The sequence below is a fragment of the Pelecanus crispus genome, chromosome 12 (assembly GCF_030463565.1).
Source record: "Pelecanus crispus isolate bPelCri1 chromosome 12, bPelCri1.pri, whole genome shotgun sequence".
Taxonomy (NCBI): domain Eukaryota; kingdom Metazoa; phylum Chordata; class Aves; order Pelecaniformes; family Pelecanidae; genus Pelecanus; species Pelecanus crispus.
In genome coordinates, this window is record NC_134654.1 from 4,867,371 (window position 1) to 4,892,155 (window position 24,785).

Consider the following 24,785-nt stretch of genomic DNA (forward strand, 5'->3'; position numbering starts at 1 on the left):
GGAGTTTACTCAGTGTAAGAGAAACATTTATTTCATTGATTTTGACTATTCAACCTTTAAAATTTCACAGAATATGTTTGTTCTTGTGCTATGAGAAAAGAATAACAACTTCTCTAGGTCATTCATTATTTTGTATTCTTCCACATTTCTTTGTATTCTTTCACATTTATTTATCTCCTTTCCAAGAAATCCTCCTCATAGGAACATATCTCTGGGCTCTTGGTGATTTTTACTGCTCTTTTATGAGTCCTTCTCCAGTTTCATAATAGTTTGGTTAGCTTTTGAGGCTGCAAAGCCATAAAAACAGGGCCTGTAGCTGCTCACAAAAATAATTTTTAAAAGAAAGAGAGTCTAAAAGCAGACAGAAGGTAAATCCACTACGTTCAGGGTGTCAAGTGATAACAACTTTTCTACAGGTGTTTTTGTTATTTTCATATTATCAACAGAATATCCACCATCACTGGCCACTTGCACCAACCTGCAAAACTTAGTGAAGCTCCCGTTAGCTAACAATGCAAATGTCAGCTCAGATCTCAGAAACGCATGAGAGCTATTTCAGAGTAAAAGAAATGGATGAAGACTGGAAAAAATCTGCACTAAAAGAGGGCTAGCTACCTTACAGACAGCTCTGAAGTGTGAGAAATTCTCAATGTATTTATTTATAAAACAAAACAAAAACAACTATAGGAACTGTTTCTAACACTTCATGAGACAGCCTAGATGCAAATATGTAGCCAAATAAATATAAACCAAGTAGTATAGAGAGTTTTTTACAGATTTATATTAAAAATAACCATGAAGACATGAGCTTAAACAACAAGTAGTTTATTTAGCATACTTAATAAATCCTTGCACACAGTAATTTCCTAAGTCCTCTGACCTTTTTCCATAAATCCCTGTTCTTATGAATGAAGTGCTCTAATTGCCCTGCTTGAGAGGACCAACACAGGCAACTAGAATTAACCTCCTTCTTAAAAATAAAATAAGATTAGACTGACTTTGGAAGTGACTCCTTCAACATCTCAGAATCTTCTGGCTCATAATAAGGTTCCAAAACAGGTTTTAATTTCACTTCTTCTGGTAGTTTTTGAGTCTCTTCTCTCCTGCTTCCATCCCTTAAAAGCGGAACCAATGTTTTCCAGTTTTTCCCTGAAACTAAAAAGGAAATTCCTTTTTAGTTAGGTTAATTTTTTCCCCTCCACAGAAACAGGAGAAAATATACAAGTGGTTTAAATAGGAAACTGATGAAAGAAGAAGAAAGAAGCAGGAAGGAAGGGCTTTGTGGTTTTATTCCCCATACTGTTCTATGAGTTTTCCATATTTCTGCTGGCAAGTACAGCAGAGACTGATCATACAGTTAAATACTTCTGTGTTGGATGCTGAGCTCCCAAACTATAGAGTTTGGGGCCTCCAAAGTAGCTTCGTGGCTACTTGGCTGCCATCATACACTATCCCATCTCCTCAGGCTTTACACACATTATCTGCCTTGTAAAATCTACAGTCAGAATGATGAATCTATGGGGCTTCTATTCCAGAGAGTAAAACTGCTATGTGAATAATGAGCCCACTTAATCCTTCACATTTTGTGCTGACTGAAAATGCCGTTAACTTAACTACTGCCATTATCATTAAGTGCATAAACTTACTGCCCTCTAACAATTAATCAATGCTGTTTCTATCACCAGTGTGTAGCCCATACTAGGATTTAGTTCCCTGAAGCCCTCACCTCTGCCAGGCTTAATAGAGTAACTCGGATTTCGTTTAAGATCCCCAGAGCACCCCGGGTCTTCATTGATTATGCCCAGATTAGTATTCCACGTGGACCAGTTCACTTCATCAACCCTGGGGAGAGAAACACAAAAAATATCTGTTCTAAGGATCACCAAACAACTCCAGGATGAGTTTACATCAGATACTGCCACCTCTCAAGCCTCAGATCTGACCCAGAAAACAGATTAAACTGACTACTGCAGACAGTATTAGTGCACTACTTTTCAGAGGAGTGCTCCCGGGGGAAAGTTCTGCTTCCCATTAGCAGATACCTTAATGTTATTGTCTATAAAAGATTGTTCATTTGACATACAAACAGGTTACCTAAAGCACCATCTGTAATCATCTTGGCCGTCAGGTGTGACCCCCACCAAGACTTGCTTCCCAGACCGGAACGAGCGCCTCACACAGTTCAAGTAGCTGTTTTCAATATCCAAGATTGTGATGGCTCTCTACCAGGTAAAAGAAAGCAGACCACTGAGAGGCTGCTGTTTCAAAGTCAGATGAATCCTGAATTCTACCTTTATTTTAAAAAACTTGAGCTTTTATCACTGTCACCATCTTAGAGCAGGCATTGTAACCACCTCTGAAACATCACCCTCTGTTAATATGTCATTAAAAATGCTGAATTACTGCCCTGTGATTAGAACTGTGAAGTTCCCTTTCTTACCTCAAATAAAAACTGATGTGCCTTTGAGATTCTGGTAAAGATTGTTTTTCCCCTTGCATGATCCCTGTCTTCATAGTCTGATCAGGATATTCCATCATCAAAAGCCCAAATAATTCTGTCTAATTACAAAAGTACTTTTTTTCTTAAATTCTGAACATCTGTGGAACACTGGGAACATCTGCTCAGGCAAAACATCAAATATGCATGGAAAAGGAACTGTTTTAGGAACTGTTCAGGGGAATCAGAAAGAAGCGGTGACCTCTTTATTTAGAAACATGTCAATTCCTAAAGATTCTCTCTGAAATTTCTTATGAATCCCCACACCCTCTTTCTTGGATAGCAGCCTCACAGAACCAATGTACCTGGAGTTTCCAGATGCTCTTGCTCTCCTGTGCAATTTTGCTCACAGTTTCCCCCATCAGTGCAATAAGCATGTTGAGCAGGAGGATGTATGTAAGGATGACATAGAGAACCAAAAGGATGACAAACACAGACTTGAACCTGTAGTTCTCTGTGAACTCCAGGTCCCCCATCCCAATAGTGAACTTGAAAAGCTCCAAGCAGGTATAATACAGACTATTGTAGGATGTGCGGCCTCGTTTCATTTGGCAGCATCGGGCATATTCAGAGCTATTTGTATCTTGCCCCTCATTGTCATCTTCAATTAAAGTCACCACAGCTGTTGCAAAAGAAGAATCACATACGCAGGATGAAAGTACAATTTGAGATTGTAATTCCATCGCAAGCAATGAAAATGAGCATAAAGGTAAGACATGTTATCTTCATGGTGCATTGTCCCCAGTGAAATTGCTCTATAAAATATTCCACATAACTGACACCCTCTCAGAAGGTGTTGTCTCAGTTTTATCTATATAGAACAGGATGACTCTTTTTCCATTCAGCTTTGCAAAGCAGTTTGAGACCCAGGGATGAAAAGCTGTAAGAAATTACTATATATAATTGTTATTGTGAAAAGATTTTTTTTGTAATTAGGTTAATTTGTTAGTTTTTAGTTGGAAACAAAAGTCTAAGCCACTTGCAAAATAAAATTTTCTGAGATTCTTTAAGATAACAAAAAGTAACTCCAAGTATGACATTACCTGTAGAAAATCCCAAGAGGAATACTAGATAGACAAACATGAAGCGACATAAATCTCTAAGGATCATCTGTAACAGGGAAACAGAGTATTTTTGTATTGCTAAAACTTGAATATAAACTGCAACAAAACCTGGTAGAAAATACTGCTTCAGCTCAAGAAGGCATTTGCTGTGAACTGGCTGTTCATGCATTAAACTGGTGTTTATCCTGCTGAGGTAACAAACTTTAATACAGAAAACATTTTTCTCTGTTATTCATGCAACAGTTTACACACATATGCAAGACATATGCATGCCAAATAGTTTCATCTTTGTGAGTATAAACCGCATTAAGACAGTTGCATCTCTCTTCCCCTCTTGGGCTAGCTGTCTATATCATATACAGAGGTTTATTAGCTAGCTACTGCCTCATAGCTAATTGCTCTGCTTGGTAACATTTAAACTATACCTAAAGAAATTTCCAGCTGGTAGAAAGCTGTGCCATTTCACACCAGACCAGTCTGCACTGTTCTCAATCTACTTTCATCCGTGCCTAACCAACTCTAGTTATTTTGAAGCATGGCAGGTAATAATAATATCAAGACTGCTATAAAATGTATGGATGAGGAGCAGGAGGTTTTTCTACCTAACTTAAATTGTATCACTTCACTCAGAAAATAATGGCCAAGTATAGTAGAGTGATATGAGATTTCCCAGTGGCATCATGAAGGTAGATAAGGCTACTTCTCTCCTGGAACTGGGGTTGTTGGCAGCAGTGTCCTGATCTGAGCACTCTGCTGCCCTTGTCACCCATTCACTGGACTGACCTTGGCAATCATGACAGAGTAAATGCCCATCTGCTGGAAGCCACGGGTGTAGTACAGCATGTTAGCCCAGCCCAGCGCCAAGGAGAAGACCATGGAAGCCACGTACAGTTCCTGGCCACAGAAGTACAGCACCACAGAGCTCAGGAGGAGCAAGGAGTGAACAAAGCTGAAAGACAAGCATGGTCTGAATGCAGAGTGCTGAGCTGGCCACAGGTGGTGGGAACAGAGAAACCCCATGAGGTATACAGCAGAATGAGGGGTTCTCCAAAACACAAAGGAGCCTTGGCAGACACTTCCTCTCTTCCCTTCATTCTTTCCCTTCTCAAATCCTACAGTTCCTCTTGCAAACTCCTCAGTTTCCCCACATACAAACTTCTGCAGTCTCATCCCTGCTCTTCCTTGTGACTGGAGGGAAGAAAAGTCCTTGGAAACACTAATTTCTTCAGCACTCCCCTCTCTTTCCACAGACCCATGAAATTGCCCTGCTTAGCTGCACTCCAGCTGGGAAAAGAAAGGGCCCAAACTACTGAGAGGTGAAGCTCCCTTTAGGAATGGGAGGATTTCCGAACATCCAATGCGTACACTCGATTGCAAGTCCAACTTGGAAATCTATTCCTAACTCTGCTGCATGACACAGTTACTGAACTTCTAGACACTTAATTTGCTTTACCTCCAAAGGAGGTTACTGATCCAGATCCACGTGTTCAAGTGCTGTAACACCCACTGACAAGTATTTTGTAAGGACCCAGGAAATTATAGCAAAGCATCTACCTATTACAAGTGGCTTCAGCCAAAGCTACAGATCTCACACACTCATCCATTTCATGCTGAAATGCAATCAAAGATATTGAAGCTTACAAAAGAACCTCACTGTAGCTGTCAACTATCAGCGTCTTGAACGATGGGCGCCTCTGCACAAAATACTGTATCTGAAAAAAAATGAGAATGAAGACCAGATTTGCATCCAAGGAGGGATTAAGTAACCCATGTGAATGCATCAACTAAGCACTGATACCTATACCAGGGAGCTGGTACCTACAAAGCATCTCATAAGAAAAGCTCAAAACCAACAGTGGCACAAGATCTAGGGAGGACTCTTCCAGTAACACTTGATTTCTCTTACATCTGGTGTCTCTTTTGATGACAACAACCTATCCAGTCACTGGTTTGAGGACCTGTGATTCACTGTACACTCTCCATCAGCTGCCAAGAGGAAGTGGGGGAACTTCAAGCTAAGACAGGTAACCTTTAATAGAGGCCTGGCTATTTGTGATACTCCATTCTTAAGCTTTGACAAGGCTAATTGCCAAGATGCTTACTGACTTCTAAGGATAGCCTTTTTTTTTTATACAATAGATAAAACTGTATCTTAGCCTGCAGACTCATTAGTAACCTGAGAACTCCTAATCAGGCCAAGAAAAAAGATTTGCAGTTCTTGACTAAAACATGGATTATCTTAGCAGCCAATGCTAACGAACAGGAAAGTCATGTTTGGTTCTCTCCTACACCTATCCAAACAGCAAAAGGAAAAGTTTCAATTATCTTACCCCTCTGAAAAAAAAATAGAGACCTCCCAGGACACTCAGGATCTCTCCAGTCACTCGAAAATATTCCCCAGCGCTGTGACCAAACGTGAAGGGAGGCTGCGTAAGACAGGAAGATAGGAGATAGGGAAGACCTGGCCTTGACAGCAGCTGAAAGCAACTACATTTCTGGGAGAACAGGTTAAGTTTCTGAATGTGTTGCAGCAAGAGGGCAAGACTGGGAAGTAAGCAGGGTCAAAATTGTCCTCCTGCCTTCAGGAAAGAGGAAAATTCTGATATTAGGAGCACACATTCAAATGGGAGGCAGATCTGGGATATCATGCACTGGGTGGTTTCCCTGATATATGACAGGAGTAACATACCTTTTCGTTCTTCTCCACAGGTCTGTAGTAAGCAGCTGTGGTGAGGATGATGATATGCATGGTATAGACAAAGAAGTTGAAGTAAAATAAGTGTTTGACAAACCGGTCCCACTTGTCTTGCAGCAGCCTGTTAAGGGGTTCCACCAACAGCATTTCATGACGGTTCTGAGCAGAAGGAGAAAGAGAAAGAGGAGAATCCTGATGGGACCAGTACTGCTTTGAAAACAGCAAATTATATTCATCTTCAGTAAATGTTCCCTCTAGTACCCTTAAACTCAGGAGAGGAGATTGCCATTTCATAGAAATGAGGCAAAATATGCACTGTGTGGAACACGGAGCTCTTCCCCAACATGTGAATAAAATGCCAAGGAGGTGCATACTCACTGGCGTTTCACTACTGTAGGCAATAATCTCAAGCACTGAATTTTTCTCGCATGTGTCTATACAGGACAGGTCATAAAGAGATGAGTGGACAGGTCCATAAGCCCATTCAGTGAACTTCCTAGACAAGTGTCTGCACTCAGGATCTTTGATCTCTCGTCTGAGGATGTAAGCGAAAATCTAATTGCAAAAGAACAATACAACCAACATTTCAGTGCTAATGGACTTCTAGTTCCTCAGTATCTCCACAAGACAGGATGGCTAATTTCCCCCTAGTTTAACTGTGCTGAAGCCAAACCACTGGAGCACAGCAGAGATCAAAGTCTGAAGTAAACACAATTAATTTTCTCACTGGATGCTGGGAGATGAGAAATACAAACACCACTTACAACTTGCCATTATGTGTTTCAAAACTGCAAGAGAAAAGCAGAGTTGTACGTTACATATCTCTGAGCATACATACAGTCATTTTGAATGGGGACTGCCAGAAGATGAGTTATATCAGCCAGTCAAAAGTACAAGGTCTCTAGTGGTTCAGATGATAGCAGAGACCCACTTTCTGTCTCCACTTGGGCTGCCTTGCATACCAGTGGTATATGAATAGTGCCAGCTGGGCACAGACACACACACACTTGGTAGCCTTTAAGGACTGTGCAGTTTGGCATGTTAAACTGCAGCATCAGTTCCTCTTAACTAAAAGGCCCCAACAATAAGCAGTGATAAAATCTGCCCTGCATAAATGTTTTGCATGTTTTATATGGTATAACTTGATATAGTAATGGGACAGTCAAACGCATTTGCTCACCTACCCCTATCTTCCCTGTTTTGGCTGCCAGAGTTAATGGAGTCAGCCCTTTCTTGTTTGTGAGTTCTTCTAGCTTCAGGATTGGATTAATTTTGGCACCAAGGATCAATATGTTATTGTACATCTTGGTAACAAACTTGGTATTATCCTTAGTATTATCTGCAATCTCCACCAGTGTGTGCAGAACCATATTGCCCATGGAGTCCTCAGCGGCGATGTTGGCTCCCTGGTAGGGGTTCTCAAGGAGGAATTTCACAATGCAGAGCTGGTTGGTGCAGGCAGCCAGGGACAAAGGCAGCTCCCCTATGGGCAAGCAATGGGAATGACTGGTCAGAAAGCCCATTACTACAGGTGCATAAACAGAAAGAAGATCATGTTGTTTTCATCTTTCACCATCCGAAGAAGGTGTATTTCTCTGTCTGATATAGCACCAATTCTTGTGATAGCTGTTAGAATCACATTTGCTTTGGTTTAACTGCATCGCATAAACATGGCTGCTTAAAAAAAGCACTGAAAGAAGAGCTAGCAGAACATTATAACCTTTCAAAGGATACAGTGCCCAGAAAACAAAGGGATGCAGACACCAAGTTCACACTGAACAACATCAACTACCAACTGTGTTTATAATCTCAGCCTTTGGGAGTAAATATTTGGACTAAACGGCGGAGCAGCCCATCTGGTACTTCTGAGCCTCCAGTCCCACATAAACAGGATTATTTAACAGCTTGCACTTTGGATAATGCTAGGATAACTCAATCAATAAAGCCCATACTGTGCTCACCCCTACCAAAATAAAAGCCAGGTTTCCCTTTGATTTTCCTGAAGAACTCCCCACAGGCTCTTGCATGAACATCTGCTCCGTTCTGGACCAAGAGCTTCACCAGGTACATGTTCCTTCTCTCAATGGCGATGTGAAGTGCAGTCTGGCCTATAGAGAAACTCATCAGACAGAAATTTTCAACATGTAATACAGACTGAGAGCTTTCAGGCACCATGATTCATTCAGTCCCATGTAAGATGGTGGAACTGAGAGCTTTGCAGACTAAAAAGCTCTAGAATTGAACAAAAAAAGATGGCACAGACAGTAAACGCAAGTCCCCTGAGCTTGCTATTAAACCACTGTATATCAAAAATAGCAGAACATTGCACCTAACAAAACACTGCCCTAGCACAAATGCACTGATTGTTAATCACACACTGGAACTTTGGGGTGCTGCATCATCAGGCATAAGGCCTCATGCAGAATACTGTTTGAGAGCCCTGCCTAACCCTCTCTTCAGTCTTAGTACCAAGAGTATTCACTGTAGCAGCCATTTCTCTTACCCTTGTAGTAGTTGTCAGTATACTCCGCATTAACAAACTCTTTCAGAGTTCCTGTTTTCCTTGCAATATCCAGCAGCAAGGGAATGGTATCATTTTTCCCATCGTGTAGATTCAGCATGGCTTTCAGTAAGCAGGTTTTCCCAGTTTCTGGCTCTATAACACAAAAAATTGCAGCTATATAGAAGTGATTACAAACTTACCATCTACTCCCAGGCATGCAGGAATTAATGAGGTTCTTTTGAAAAGACAAGAAAACTCATGCAGGCTTTCACAGAAAATGTCAACTTTTCTGAATTCTCCCGCAACCTTACAATCAATGGGTTGCCCAATCAATAGGGAAGTACCGGCTATTAGAGGACCTCCTGCAGACACTTAACACAATTATGTTTTTTTGTTTTCATCTCAGGACCACTACTGGAAGAAGAAGAGGGCAACTTGAAGTAAGTGACACTAAAGAGTACCTTTGAACTCATCATCTGTGAGATGCTTCAAGGTTCTATTAAGATAGAGTAGCAGATCATCCAGGTCCTTTGTGTTGCCCTGGGCTACAGCATCAAAGATCCTTCTGCGGTCATAAAATTTGAAAGCTTTTTCTGAGCAGCCTGTGATGGAATCTGTAGATAGGAGCCTAATAAGGGTAAATTTCAGTTACTTAAAGTCAGATATTTAGCAGACTTTTTATAAACTACCAGAATACTATTTTTCATTTGCTTGTGTGAAATAGTAAGCACTACAGATTAGTATAGATGGATCTGCAAAGTCTACAAGATCAACGAAGTCTGCAAGCAACTGTCCTTATAAAATTATGTATCTGTTGTATCTGTTGCCAAAAAGTTGAGAGCAAGGCTTAAGAGGCATTGAAGTACGGCCATCTAACTGCAGGCCTGGGAGCCAGGCAATCCCATGTTCTCATTCTGAGTGGTGTCCATGGACTGAACAGTCTCAAGATAAGTGAATTATGGTCTACTGCTAATTTTTGGGCAAAATATCCACGGTCTGAATTTTCAGAGACGCCAAGAGACAACAGCTATTGTCACTTTCAGATGCAACACTCCTTATTTTGGCATAGAAAACAGTGAAACTGAAAAAAATGGGCATGCTCATGTGGAGAGAGTAAATGCTGCTCTAAGAAACACAGTCTGCAGCTGTCAAGCTGTTCATTACAACCAAATCTTACAAGGCAAACTTACTTGTGAAGTTTCCCCCTCTCGAAATTGGCATGAAATTTGATGACAGAAGCTGCCATCAGGTGATCCATCTGGTAAAAGGAGTCCATGGGAGCCATGTCCTTATCGCTATCCCCCATCACAAACCGCCCACGTCTTGCAAAGATGTTGCTTTTGAGTGGCTGCACCTTGCTGCTGAGTGTACCCTGGAAGCTGTCAGGCGTTTCCAGCATGGAGTCCTCCCCATCCGTGTGTTCATCTGTCACTTCAGATTCCTCCATGTCAGAACTGCCAAATTTCTTCATCTTCCCAAGAATGGAAGACATGATGAGCAAGCAGTCTGTAAGGAATGACACAAACACCTCAAGTCAGCACTTCACAGGGCCGTAAGTCCCCTTTTGCCTAGGACTACTCTCCAGAAACAGCAGGGAATGGATTGGTTGCTGTCATCTCAGCAGTGAGACAGATGGACACATATTCGCTATGCCCGGAGTTGGAACAGTTTAGTAGGTCATTACCTCCATGCTGTTTGTTACTGTTCCCACTGCCCTTACCCATTTCAGAATGGAGAAAGCAAGCCAGAGCGTCCCAGAGCTTGCCAGCCACCTCACTGCAGAGCTGACCATTTCTGCTTAAAAGTAGTGCCTCATCCTCCTCCAATCATTGTTAAAGCCTGAACAATTCCTGCTTTTCTTCTCTACTTTCTAACTGTTTTGTGCCACAATATATCCTCAGGATTATATCAGGCCTGTGAAAAAAGCCTGCTTGTGCCATAACCGTATCTCAATGATGCTGAGCACAGAGGGCTTCCTGCATATAGGAAAATTATCACTTAATGGCTTTACCAGAGTTATGGCAGTGGTAAATGAAAATTGGGGCATGTGATTCTTGGGAGATTAGTGTCACCTCAAACATGAGACACGGAAACAGAGAAACAGAAAGGGAAAGGTTACCACAGATAAGAGATGTCTGTAAGACCACAGGTCTGATCTTGTCTGATTTGCAACCACAAAGAATTTGACACAAGTTAACAAATATATTACACTGAAAGTAGAACAGGCTTTTTTTTTTTTCTTTCTTTCTTATCAAATCAGACAAATGCTGTTCTTCATGCCACTGAATGCAAAATATTCTGGAACTCCAGCAGTGGAGACAGGAATGCACCATATTTGAACTGTTGCACAGCTGGCTTTTAGAGAGCTGAACAGCCTTAGAAACATACTCTGAAATCCTACATTGCTTGGAAATCTTACAGCTTTGAACACAGGAGTGTTACAAGATCTTTAAAAAGCCTTCAATTATAAACCAAATTACAGTGGTCAGTAATCTTCTCTGTACATTCAATGTGAAAACAACATCATAAACACGCTTCAAGGTTGTTTCTCTTCACAAAAATATTCAGAGGGGTTGTTTGCAAACCTACATTGTACATTAAAGCTAAATTTTCAGTTCTATGGAACTAGTTAATATTTACATTGAGGGTCACTTACATTTTCCTGTGCAAGTAAGATAAAAAAGAAACTTTCGTCAGGCATTTGCATTTGTTATCATTGTGTACAACATACATGTAAAGAAAATACCAATTGGCAAACTTGCACATTTACCGTTACTGGAAGCAAAACAGCATAGTATAGGTGAAATACTAATGACTGCAGTTTAACTCACTATGTCCTCTGAGCTCACCCTTCAAGTTCTTCGTGTCCTTAGAATCACTCTGAAAGAATAACATAGTATCTTATTAACTTAACTGTCCTATAAATAAAAAAATATATATTGAAAAATATTTCAATTTGGAATATGATACTAAAAATACTGAAGAACAATTATTTCAGTGAAAAAGTTATAAAAACAGTTTTATAAAAAATGGAAAAAAGTACACTGGGAATACAGCCATGTATAATTTCAATTTTCTGTCTTATTTAAATTAATGTGGATTGAGACAAAACCATCAGAGAGATGGCTATGGAAAATGGAATCACTTATTTTCCACAGAATAGGTGCAAAATTAAAATCCACAGAACAGACTCAATCCTGTCTCCCTGGCAATTTGCTCAAACCTGTTTTAGTCATTATATGTGATTTCACTTCTAAACCCTGTCGGTAATATCTTTGATAACGAAGACAAAGCCGCATTTCCTCACGAGTATGAATTTTCAAGGGAAATAGCCTTCAAAATTCTGTGGAAGGATTCTTTAAAAAAAAAAACTATCTATCCTAAAAAATGCATGACCTACTTGAACTCTTTGAATCCTACGTACATTGAAGTTTGATACAATAAATGAGATAAGGAAATATTTCTGATAGAATGTCTAACCACATCACAACTTATAATAAATACTAAAGAGAGATTACAAATAACAACCAACCATGCTATTCAAATATACATGCAGAACTTACAAATATTGCAAAATCTCCTGTCTTCTGCAAAACAGTCCAGTCTCAGTAAACACCCTCTGATCTATAGGAATTTGGTGCCGGATATTCCTCCTCCAAGGTGCCTGGACTGGAAAGACCTCAGACTTTGGTTCTCTACTTCATTTGTCTGCAAAAGTGTTCTATGTGTCTGATGATTTTTAGAATCAAAGGAAGTTCACTAGAAGAACAGATAATAGAGTAATAAGATCATTAAGAACAATTCTGGAACCAGAAGCATCAGCGGCCTCTATTCCCAGGAGTTTAGCAAAGCTCTTTACAAGAATTGCACTAAGTTGCTGTTGTTTTTCCCTCCCCTTTAATTGCATTTAGTAATGGACACTCTTCTCCAGATTTCCTCTTCGTAAATACACTCAAGCTTGCAAAAAACCCCAAACCACCAGACAACAATTGTTTCTGTGGGTCACAGTTTCATTTCAATTTACAAAACTTTGTAAAATATGGCACAGCTCTTCTCTGAGATGCGTCAACTTTCTGGATGTCTTTCTGGGCTGGCTGCTGTAAAGCCCCACCAAGTATTTTAAAGATAAGGTGATTCTGAACGGAGTTGATGGAGAACCAATGACAGAAAGTCCAAAGGCCATTCTATCATTCCATGTTCCTACTACATTTTATTTAAATAATATATATATAAAAGTAACAGTCAGCTTTTAAATATTAATGTCATTAGGGAAAAAAAAATATTTCTTATCTAATCCAGGATGGATCTAACACCCTTAAAAATGAAGAACTGTGTCATATATTGTTAAATACATAGTTTACATAAGATCTTTCTGCCAAAACCTAGTCTAGAGTAACAGCTTTTCCAGCAGGCTGATCTGATAGGCTGTAGCTGGTAGGCTAGAAGCAACCTCCAAACCTCTAGCTTCTGAGGTTTCGAGTTAGATTATGAACTTATTCAATAAAATTATCTATTTTAAGTTTTGCAAAAGGAAACTCTTTCTAGCCTTGCCATCTCTCTATATATGTATAAAAGAATAATATATTTGCCTATTTAATAGCAAATGAATTATACTACTTAAAACACCCTATGGCATTGTACTCAAAAGAAATAAAATGCCTGTTTATTAACACATAAGAATAGATTACCAATAAGCCAGGTCCTTAGCTGGTACTCCTGAGGCTTTGCTGAGCAGAGCATCTCATTCAACATTATGATCAACTCCTTCCCCATTTCCAAAGCAGAGACTCAGTAAGAAAACTATATGGATCAGTCGAGGGTCGCCCTTACCCAGTCTCTAGCTTCTCGCTGGTCCCTTTTGCTAAATGCTCCTTCTCTCTCTTGTCCCTTTCCAGGCATCAGCTCCTTTCAGTCTTACTGTGCTCTGCTGTACACACTTCGGGAGCTTTCTGCTATTTTCTGAGTTTTGATGTCTCCTTCACCTGTATTTCTTGTGAAGATGTTATTTCCTTCTTAGCAGCAGCACTCCTTTGCTTTTTACAACAGCTGTTGGATGTATCATATTCCATCTCAGCAGGGACCTGGTTTAAAGGTGTAAGCTCATAAGGAGATGTGAATGCTTATCAAAATAAGCCAGTAATAAGTAAGAAGGAATTTATTCCTTTTTCTTGGGGCTGCATCCAACATGCTGCATAGGCTTTGTGCAACTTCTGTGCTTGAGAGTGATTTTACCAATTAAGAGCCCTTTCCATCACTGCAAATGGAAACACATCAGCAGATGCGCTAGAGATCTTAAAGATGTATCCAAAGCTGGCCTGCAGGTCAGAGACACGCTTGCCTTCGCTGAAGGCAACCTAAAACCAGGGCACAATTTTACCAGCTTCTGGAAACAAATACCACTTGATTCCATGGTTAACAGCATGCTGGAATAGTATTATCAGTTCTTTCCAGTTACTCAATAAAAATGAAAGCAAATCTGCTGATACAAAAATATTTTATAATAACAAAAAAGGGAAAACAACACATAACAAATTCAGACTTTTTACAAACCCCTTAATCTAGCCTACACTTTCTCTGTAATTCCTATATATGCCAATAGTTCCCTTAACACAACATGGAATAGATACATGGAGGGAGGGTGGAGGGAGATGGAAATTAATCCATCTCTGTAATTAAGATCTCAGACCGTCTTTCTCACTACAAAAATGAGTCAGTCCTGATGTTGCTAATGTGCAAGATAGAAATACACTTCCATATTTTAGTCGAAATACATGCTTCTAAGTAATTAAATTGTATCTAGATAACATGAAACTATCTTAACTTGCTTCCCAGTCTCATTTGAGCAAAAAAAGGTGTACATCAGTCTTGTTTTAGACAGATAAAGTATAATAAATGTTTTCACCTTAAGAGTAGGGGGAGAAATAAATTTTAAGAGCATAACACAGGGGATAAAAGCTTGGAAATTTTAAGGGAATTCACATGAACAATACTTAACATTAAAAACAGATTAGACTCTAGCCTGGCAGCTGCCATATTAAAGCTCCGTTTGACACAATACATGAAGGGCAGAATCAGAAACACCTTTGGATCAGATACACTAAAATAGCTATGCACTATATTACAAGAAGAAATTATTTTTGTGAACCATCTCTCAAAATGCTAATTGTGTTTGGGCTTAAAAGGGAAATCAAAGCTGAAAGAGATGAGAATTGGGCTTTTGTAACTCTAAGTTTGCCAGCTCCTCCAGTTTATCACAAATTCTGACTTTCTCAGGAGGCCCTGATCCGCTCTACCACCCAAAACCCAAACTAAATAAAACTAAAAAGTGAAATAATTAAAATAAGGAAAATAGTTACCTCCCACCCTATATTTTCTACTCGGATACAAGCCCTGCATTCCAGGCGTCTCCAGTCACAGTACTGGCCCAGCCACGCCTTTGACCTTAGTCCACTGCACCCAACATGGGTAGCCACAGAAATAATCCTCCATGTTTTATTTTGATTGTTTTGTCCACATTCAAGCCAAGGCTGCATTCCATCTTTTACAGAGACAACATGCAACATGTGAAAACTGGCATTCATTCTGTGCAAGAGCCACCGAACTCCCCAAACAAGGTTGACATGCTGGTCTGCTGCCTATATGTATGTATATTGTGAGACACCTTAAGGACAAGAAGTCTCTAATGAAAGCATCAGACTAAGTTACAGACAGCTGCTCATCTCTCCTGGTCCTTCTAACCATATTTCCTACCAGGAAAATGAGCCTCGCATGAGGTATCATTTTATGCAGAAAGTTAATGGATCTTTCCTAGTCACTCAGTCAAATTTAATGTAGTAATTATTTCTCATTTCACAAATGGGAATGACACTGCAATGAAATGCGTACACCCAGAAGCAGAAATTAAATGTAAGCTTTTTTTTTTCCCACTGTAATGAGTGAGATGGCGTGTTGAATACAACTCCACAAAAAGTGAAGGAAGTGAAAGGAAACACTGTATAGCCAGGGAAAAAAAAGAAGCTGCATCTCAGGCCATTCCAGACAATGACTTTATTTTCTGTGGAACATCACCATGGCAGCCCCCACAGCAGCATCGACATCCTTCCCGTAAACCACAGGGAATGGAAAAATCCTTTCCACTTCCTGCCTCAGCACCTCGTTCCTGGCAAGGGCACTCCCACTCCCCAGAATCCGCCTCACTCCCGTCTCCATCAGGCGCTGCACAGGTAACATGGAACAGAGGTTTTCAACGATGCCACGGCACAGAGCTCTGGTTACGTGACCCAGCGAGAGGTCAGAGACAGCAATATTGGTCACTGATGCCAGCTGCTCTGGAATGTGTCTCTCTCCAAATATGGTTGGGTGGACTGAGAGTTTGCTGTCGTTTTGAGCCAAGGCTGCTTTGATTATCTTTGTATAGATGGCAGACTCCTGAACCTGAAGTCCTGCAGATGGGAAATACCATGTTACTAATCTGAAGGTGTCTAGTGTATCTTACGTGTGGAGACTTAAAACGGATGCTGATCCACCGGTTCAGCAAAAGTGTATATCTTTTCCCAGTCCCAAAGGCAATTGTTTTTCCAGGATTATGAACCACAGTTCTCCCATCCAATTGTATCTAGTATCTGTGATGCTAGAAATCTTTTTCCGATTACAGAAACTGCCTTTCCTGATAATACAGCTATTCCTCTTTGCCTATACTGTGCTAAGTTACACAAAACAACATCTTTAAAGGCACTAACGGCAGACTTCAGCTTCAGTGGCTGGACTGCATGTGAATGCAAAGTTCACTTCAATTACTCACCGGAAGAGCAATTTCAGAGCTTATTTCTGTATTGCAAAACCCAAGAGATTGTAAAAAAAACCTGTAGAGACCATGTTTAAAGCACTTAGAATATATTACCTGAGTTTGAGTCTTAAAATCCATTAGAGTGCTGCAAAATATGCAGCAAAAGGCAACTGATCTAATCAAGGGACTCTTTTGGACTGCAGTCATACAAAATTAGAGGCTGTCCTCACATTTGCTGACCTTTCATTCTGAAAAACAACTTGCAAAAAATGATTCTCTTGTGTTCTTGAAACAAAAGAAAACCCAAAACCTAGAGACAATGTGAACGTGGAGTCCAAGCATGACTGTCCCAGCATGTTCATAAGCTTCAGCAGGAAATTCCAGAGATCTAGCAAGCATGACCCAAGAGCTACATCCTTGTTCCTTATATGGCATGACAAAACAGCTCTAGGCTTGTTCCTTTGCCTGAGCTTCCTTTTACCTTGCTTATCAACCTCAATTTTAAGCTTTAACTATCCTTGAAATAGCTTACCTAGCTCTTCTGTCCACCGTGCCACCATGTCCACAAATGTTGCTAGCACATTGCCTCCGTTAAGTGATGCTGCCACTGCCAAGTAGTCACCATTGAAGTAGGGAAAATAAGTAACAGCTGAGGAAGGATTTGGTGTCTCTGGAGGCTGGAAACCCGGGGGCATTGAGATAGTCAGCTGAGCAGAGGTACTGATATTAAGAACTAGAACACAAAAGAAAAAGAAAAAAGAAAAAATAATAATCAGTAATCAGTGTTTTACTAGGCTACTCTGAAGGAGGACAATGAGAAAGCCAAGTAAGATACCAAAATGATGATACCTGCATCAGTCCTCTCAGTCAGACAGGAATAAACAGAGCACTGGAAATCTCCCAGAGCAATTCCTACTTTTGTTCCTTTGGGTATTCCATGCCATGCGCAGACTGTCCTGCCTGCAATACTGCCAGGGTCTCCCACCTCTGGAAGCAAGTGAACAGGAAAGCCGGATTTTTTCAATCTGCAATCAGAACAATATTATTGCAGGAAAGCAGTATGGGAACATGCAGCATGACTAAAAAGACCTCTTTGAAGTCAAAGATGAGCCTGGCCACACAGTGGTGGCTGCTGGATTTATGGATGCTTTCACCTATTTAGAAAGCTTTGTCTTGGACAGGGGCAGCATTCCAGTTCAATGGGCTGGGTAAACTAGAATAGTCTAGAAGAATAAATAGCTTTCCTTTACATGCAATCTGATTACCTGAGATTATACAGCAGTACATGCTCAACAAGTTTAACCTACTGATGTCATATGGACAAGCAGTTCCAGGGTAAAGGGACAATCACAAAACCAGCAAAGCAATGCAACTTCTAAGTGTCAAAGAACCTTCAGTTGTCATGCAGTTAGTGCTTCAAAACCAAATCACAAAGTTAAGTCCAACAAACTCCTTAATCAAACTGCAAGATACATTGCTACAGCAACACCACCAGATTAGTAGAAGTTCAGTAGACCAAATGCAAGTTTCTGTCACTCTTTCATGAGCACATTTTTTCAACTTGGAGTCCTGGCCTAACCTATGCCCTGAAATATATAAGGCCTTAGCACTCAGCCCTGAAAGAGCAAATCATTAAAACAAATAAGTAAATAAATAAACAAACTAAATCCCTGTAAGACTTCCTGTAGCCTAATAACTCTTAGGTATTATCACCAGTAAGTCTTAGTAGTTACGAAGGAGCTCAGCTGAAAGAACTAGAGAGCAGTAACTGTCTTTTACCATCACAGAGGTAACACCTTGGCTGCAGCATGCACTTGTCCATCCCATCCCTCCACAGAACGGAAGAGAACAGTTTGGTATACAAGGCCTCACTGACGAGTCTCTCAGCTCTGCTGTCTTAGGTATTTCTAAAAATACTGTGCCAGAATTTATATAATTTAAACATATCCCTCACAAACCAGAGCAAACTCTCAATAGCTCCTCAGTACACTCTACATCACGATTGAATTGAATCACTTTTTATCTGTAGCAGATTCATACAGAGGGCCCAAAGAGGTGTTCACATTGCTGGACACAAGCATTGCACAAAACCCACTGAATGACCGTAGCACTTACATGTCAGTATTCCAGCCTTTGTTTCTGGAATTAAAATATCCCCAGCTGGCAGCATTCTGGACGGACATGAGTGGCTTCTTCAGGTCACACAACATGGCAACCACATAGTCATGGACAGTGCCAGCTGCATCATAAGACTTCAGAAAATCTGGACTTTGAAACAAAACATTGTAAAAACAAAAACAATGAGGGGTGCTTTAAGGCAGTGGGAGCAAGATTACTTCCAGTGCTACAGGAAACTTCAGACATGTGCAGTCCTATCTAAAAATGAAACAGCCATCTCAGTGATCAACCTGCATTTTGTTCGTTTGGTTCGTTTTTTTTCCAAGCTGTTACCACAGCAGCAATACTTATCTTCTGATGGAAGATGGACAGACAGCAGCTTCAAGGAATGGGTTGTCTAGGTTCAAAAGCACACCACTGCAAAAGTTACCAGGAATGTAGTAATCATTTGCACAAAAAAACGTCACCTTGTTGATCCTGGAGCATTTGAGAAAAATAGGTAAATTTCTGCAGTTGCTCTAGGATCCACAAATTATATGAATGGAAATGTACCAAATGGTGAAACAAAACAGGAACAAAACAAAGCAGCTGGACTCATGAGTTATACAGGTGCAAAGCAAGATCATGCTGTGCTCCATGTATTTGCTGAACACACACTGGAAGAAACCAAGATCTAATACATTTTTTCCCATTTATTGAACCTGGACTCATTGCTGAGGAAGACACTGGCTCTTTGAGAAACACACCACACTGCAGACAAAACAGAAGAGCAAATCTTGCTAATGCCAAGTCATAAGTGAAAAATTATGTCCTCTGCAAACATGCCACAACAAAGCAGATCATTCGTAACACCTCATAAGGATGTCAGTGTCTAAGGAAGGAAGGAACTGAAATTAATTTAGGGACTGTTTGTTTTAGCATCTGGCAGCAACCACACAAAGCAACTCTGTTACTGTTTTAGGCATGTTTGTACTTTTCACAATCTGCACAAGGCAAAATTACAGTGTTCAAACTGCATTAGCAGAGCTCCTCTGAGTGGCAGAACAGACTAGAATTATTCTATGATACTTTAAGGCTTCTGTTACTACATGGTCAGAAGCTTTTCTTTTTATTAAAGAGATCTGTAGTATTTTTATGAGGTCAGAGACTCTTGTGTGCTCTGTTGCATACAGTTTATATTGAATACTACCATTTAAAATATTCTTTGACTACTTAATTAATATTATGATTACAGAGAATCGCAGCCCCTCAGCCTGTAGTGGCATTAACATGCTACAGGAATACTAATTGTCACATAAATTCAAGATGAGAAACTGCCACTGAAACAGCTTGCTGTACCTCTTCTTTAAATACCAGTAGACTGTGGCACACCCAAATCCTGTAGCCAAGCTGATATGTGACTGTGGCAGAGGAAGGGAAGAGAGGAAGGTGGGACTGCAGCGGCCATCTTGCCAAGTAATCAGATGACTGACCTCCTCCGGCTCAAAGGTAGGGCCTGTCCCACACTCTGTCCACTTGCAACCTGAAACGCACAGTATCCAAGAAGTCCACTTATTCCGTGCAGTGCAGTCTGCCTGGCATTCTTCATTTCAGGACACTCTGGATAATTTGTCAAATATGTTGGAGAAAGAGCAGGAACAGGGACAGTAGTGACTGTAATCGAATTAATTAGTCATAGTTTTCAGCCCTAGATAACGTCATAATGCCAGTCATCCTTTGCTAAAACGGAGAATGGTATCCAAGGCCTTCCTTCTCTGTAACACTCCTACTGCCTAGAGGAACAAGCAACGTGGACCTTGACATATTAATGATACAACTTAAATAACAGGTGACCCACCAAAAAAAAAAAAAAAAAAAAAAAAAAATATCACAGTTCTGTTATGGGAGGTAACAAGCTGATATGACAGCTCTCACATATAAACCTTAACTGGGATTGCCACATCATGACCTAGAGAATGCTGTATTTCTAATGAACTGCCAACAATGGAGAGCATGTAGTTTCATCACCTTTTGATGAAAGCAACAGGAAACTTGGATTGATATTTATTAAGCAGTGGACTGCAAAGTACTAAAGAATATCCCTCCCCTGTGCTATGCAACAAAGCTTCACCAAATGTAGAATAGGGTTTAACTCAGTTTTCAGTTTTACCAGTCCAGCACGTTCCTTTTGAACACAGAACACTACACCTTTGATGAAACCTTCACATTCCTTCACGTGAAGGCCTCAGCTAAATTACGGCAGCTTCTCAGAGCTGCCCAGAGCCTTCTCAGCAATGTCTGCTATTGCTCCGGTCCGGTGCACTACTTCCCGCCCCGACATGCTCACCACAAGCAGTCCTGCAAAGGCAGCACACGGTCCTGTCAGAGCAGCAAGCTAAGCAGGGGCTGAGCTCAAGCACTGGCACGTGATGTTTGCTAGCGCATGCCACGGCACAGCTTCAGCCTCTGACAACTACTGCTCTCCCAGGACATGCCTGCCCACAATGTGGGGATCCACACTGTCTCCAGCTGGCTCTTTAACTGAGGCACCTTTTTCGTTTTTGGCTGGGGATGAGAGCAGAGTTTCAAGCTGTGCTGTGCCACTTGTCCTACAGGTCAGAGAAGAGACCCGGCTGCTTAACTGACTAGCACAAATACGGCTAAAAGACGTTTTCTTGGGCTGGATACCGGAATTTTAAGTTACACAGTAAAAAGCAACCATGAAAGCTGGGAAGTACTCCGAGAAACATGCGGACCAACACATACTTCTTCTTGTTCCCTTAACTTCCTCTTCTATCAAGTCCATTTGAACTGAATTTCCAATTGGTTTGCTTTTCTAGTTTTAAATGGATTCTAAGAAATATTATTAACCATAAATCTAACCCTAAAGGATGCTATTAAAAACGTAATTTGTGTCCCAAAGTGCATGGATTCACGTAAGTCTACTCAAAACAAGTGAGACCAAACACCCTCTTTCACTTGATAGAAATGAAACAAAAGTGGCATGTGGCTTTAGGAAATAAAATATTAACCAATATGACATAAGAATCTATGTCTACCATGAACCCATGAGGCTTTGTTATGCAGCCCTTGGGACAGCTGGAAAACAAGCAACAGCTCCTTCAGTCCATCAGCCTTTGGATTTCTTTCTTTCTAACCATTTCAGTATTTAACATAAAATTACAGCCAGTAATGAATAGCATAGTGTCTCTTAAAGCAATTAAGACCCTGACAACTTTTGACAGGCAGTGACCAGCACTTCTGAGAAATATATTCTGTGGTTTACAATAAATCTTTGCTTAATCTGCATAACTCCTGTTATTATAAGACTTGTATAATTGTTCAGATGTGTACATCATAAGGTAAAGAGAAAGAAGACATGGAACTACATTCTGAAAGCCTGAGACTTCAGTAGGTTTGTAAGACGTTAGCCAAGAAGATAATCCATCTCTACCTTACAGGGCTGGCAATCCAAGGCCTGAATTTTTCACTCATCCTTGCTGTCACAAAGATTATTTGAGTATTTGCACAATCAAGCCTCATGCGACTACCTCACTGTGGTTGATTTTATTTCTGTGGTCTTGGCCGTTCATTCTACAAGCAGCTGAGTATTCAGAATCATGACCATAATTCTTTTTTAGCTCCTACTAACAGAAGCATAAGCAGCAAGATGAATGCAACATGACAGTCTATGACTTGCTAGGAAAAAAATGCCTTGAGATTGGGGGAGGGGGCAAGTACTGAAAACATCATTTACTGAACTTCAGGTTTTTTTCCTACTGTACTTTCAAACAGCATTTCAAAATAGCATAGCAACATTCACTGTTGGATAGCTACTGCTATGCACATTCTAACACAAAGATCAAGCGTAGCTTATTTTTCAAGGCACACACAGAACTGCTAATACTGCTACTGTAGAATCATTAGAACGTATTGAGATACTGGGCAAATGTTAAGTGTTTTATGAGGTGAATAGCATTCTCCTCCCCCCCCAAAAGTCATTCACATGATTCAGAAGTTCTTTCAACTGGCAGCAGAAAGCATAAGATGGACAAGTAATTAGCAAGCCACAAATATGTTACTCCTCCTTCATATTAATAATTGTGCTGACTCTGCAGGGATCTCATAAGATTAAATCTTTCAACTAATGTGTTTAAACAACACGGTCAACTATAGTCAGTAGCTGAAATTCCAGTAATTAAAGCAAAATTCCCACAGAAGATCTTAATTCTGTTTTACAGAAGACCAAAGCGAACACGCAACTGTTTCCTACAGATCACTTCAGTGTTAAAAATTGATTTTCTGCATCATAATACTCTGAACAGGAACACCAAAGAATTAACATTACCTTTATCTTTTTTCCAAAATACAATCCCGTGCATTTGTCCTGAAATGCCAATCTGACTGACTCTTTGAAGCTGCTGCTGAGGTAGGGCAGCAAGGCATTCATTCAGTGCTCTTATTATTCTCCAGACATTCTGCTCCATTCCCTGTAATCAGGAAGCATTATTCTGAGCATGAAACCATTAGGATTCACTCAGTGTATTTATTAAACAAGGCTACTCTAGTCAGAAGTGAATAACAGAATTCATTTAGTTTAATAGCATGTATTAGAATAACATTCACTACTAAATTGGGGGGAAAAAAAAAAGAATGCAAAAAACTCCACAAAACCACAAAAACTAAAACCCAATATACTGGATACTCTTATTACTAGAACTACACAGCAAACTGATCTACTCAGCAAACTGACCAAACCGTGCCACAAGAGAAGCTGTACTCCAGCTTTCACACTTTTGAAGATTCAGATTACTTTGTGACAAGACCAGTATGAAGATTATAAGCAAAAGTATTCAAATATAGTCTACATGTAGATGTGAACTAATCTGCGCATACATACTTTTGGCTGCATAAACATGACTGCAGAAAGAAGGGTTGGCCTGTTTGGTGTCTTTGCTCAGAAATTAACCTCTGGACTCACTACAATACTAGGCCAGAGGAATGTTGATACATATTTTTTATGATTCTGATTCATCCTTTCTTAGGCTGACCATCACAATGAATGTAAATATTCGTAACAGGAGTACGTGTTCCTGGTTATTTCCACGGGGTATTTCCAGTTGTGATTCCATCTCACGTTAAAGTGCAAAATACCCTTCCAGTTGGCAAGTGGTTGCTGTTTCCTGACTGGCAGTGTCAAAGACAAGGTGATGGTCTTCTCTCAAGGGAGAAGAGTTTTAGATTGCCTTATGCAACTTTTCAAAACCTGGGTCTTTCTTAAATCAAGCAGCTGTACTTGACTTTCTTGAAGAGTAAACAGAGAGCATTTTAATTCTACTTTCAAACACCCAGACACATGCAGCAACCATCTGTCAATCTAGGCACAAAACCACTCCAGGAAAGCCTCTGAAGCCTGCATAATGTAGCAAAACAACCCAACCACTATAAGGCAAGGCCGGTATCCTGAAATTGCCAGCAGTGCTATCTGCCACCCCTTACCTGCGGTCCAGCTTCCAGGCTACTGGTGTGTGCCTGCGTCTCCCTGGAGCAGCTCTCTGCCACCACGGCCTGCCCTCGCTCTGCCCCTACCAAAAGGGCCGCCTTGACCGACGTGGTGCCCAGGTCTATGCCCAGCACGCAGGCAGGAGCAGGCCTGCCTGACGCCTCGCTGCCTGCCATGGCCACGGGTAGAGGGGATTGCTTTCACCTTCCCCACCACAGGTCTCTCTATGTGGCAGCCGCACTGGCACCCACAATGCTGAGCCCCACACTGCTCCTTGCTGCCTCTGAGGGGGCACCTGCCCCACGAGCCAAGGGTGCCGAGGGCACAATCAGCGCGGGCTCCCACCCCAGCAGCATGCAGGGAGTGGGCAGACTGGGCTGGGAAAGCGGCCTGGACTTTGCCCTCTGGCTGAAGATATCTCCCCTCAGCAGTGCCTGGACACTACCCCTTCATCTTGAGCGCGACGAGCCGTCCCTTCCCCAGCCCTCCCCGGTGACCCGCCCAGCTTTAAACGAAGCTTCAACAACCAACCAAAGCGGCGAGTCCCCCCTCCGCCCGCAGCTCTCCCTCCTCACAGACCGGCCGGCAGCAGCCCGGCGCCCACCCCGCTCTGCCACACCCAAGATGGCAGCCGAGGGCG

The 24,785-nt window shown here is 41.0% G+C and overlaps 2 protein-coding genes across 3 annotated transcripts; both read right to left on the minus strand.

Moving 5' to 3' along the window:
• Positions 1 to 809: 809 nt before the first annotated feature.
• Positions 810 to 13,705, minus strand: TRPV1 (transient receptor potential cation channel subfamily V member 1). Its single transcript, XM_009479627.2, has 16 exons — positions 13,448 to 13,705; positions 9,950 to 10,265; positions 9,221 to 9,387; positions 8,760 to 8,912; positions 8,224 to 8,364; positions 7,441 to 7,739; positions 6,635 to 6,811; positions 6,251 to 6,415; positions 5,892 to 5,987; positions 5,203 to 5,273; positions 4,345 to 4,510; positions 3,541 to 3,607; positions 2,803 to 3,119; positions 2,095 to 2,222; positions 1,727 to 1,842; positions 810 to 1,155 (listed from the first exon to the last, which is right to left on the minus strand). Exons 1-16 carry the CDS (start codon positions 13,530 to 13,532, stop codon positions 989 to 991), a joined length of 2,631 nt encoding a protein of 876 aa, XP_009477902.2. The 5' UTR covers positions 13,533 to 13,705; the 3' UTR covers positions 810 to 988.
• SHPK (sedoheptulokinase) lies at positions 11,597 to 24,610 on the minus strand. 2 transcript variants are annotated; one of them, XM_075719441.1, is made up of 9 exons: positions 24,142 to 24,610; positions 22,991 to 23,132; positions 20,002 to 20,185; positions 18,661 to 18,813; positions 17,395 to 17,570; positions 17,078 to 17,278; positions 15,828 to 16,201; positions 12,323 to 12,518; positions 11,597 to 11,639 (listed from the first exon to the last, which is right to left on the minus strand). In XM_075719441.1, exons 1-8 carry the CDS (start codon positions 24,319 to 24,321, stop codon positions 12,516 to 12,518), a joined length of 1,413 nt encoding a protein of 470 aa, XP_075575556.1. In that variant the 5' UTR covers positions 24,322 to 24,610; the 3' UTR covers positions 11,597 to 11,639; positions 12,323 to 12,515. The 2 variants fall into 2 exon arrangements, with proteins under 2 accessions (XP_075575556.1, XP_009477901.1); XM_009479626.2 differs by lacking the exons at positions 11,597 to 11,639; positions 12,323 to 12,518 and having other exon boundaries at positions 14,237 to 16,201.
• Positions 24,611 to 24,785: the final 175 nt, after the last annotated feature.

Bases quoted from the DNA above. Each gene is read 5' to 3' on its own strand.
- TRPV1 (XM_009479627.2), bottom strand. From the start codon at position 13,532: ATGGGGAAGGAGTTGATCATAATGTTGAATGAGATGCTCTGCTCAGCA. The intron at 6,812-7,440 runs GTAGGTGAGCAA...TTTTGCAATTAG, and splicing joins CCAAAACAGGGAAGATAGGG to ATTTTCGCTTACATCCTCAG. The intron at 2,223-2,802 runs GTACATTGGTTC...TTTACCTGGTAG, and splicing joins AGAGCATCTGGAAACTCCAG to AGAGCCATCACAATCTTGGA.
- SHPK (XM_009479626.2), bottom strand. From the start codon at position 24,321: ATGGCAGGCAGCGAGGCGTCAGGCAGGCCTGCTCCTGCCTGCGTGCTG. The intron at 23,133-24,141 runs GTAAGGGGTGGC...TCCTGATTACAG, and splicing joins GCCTGGAAGCTGGACCGCAG to GGAATGGAGCAGAATGTCTG. The intron at 17,571-18,660 runs GTAAGTGCTACG...TTCTGATTGCAG, and splicing joins AAAGGCTGGAATACTGACAT to ATTGAAAAAATCCGGCTTTC.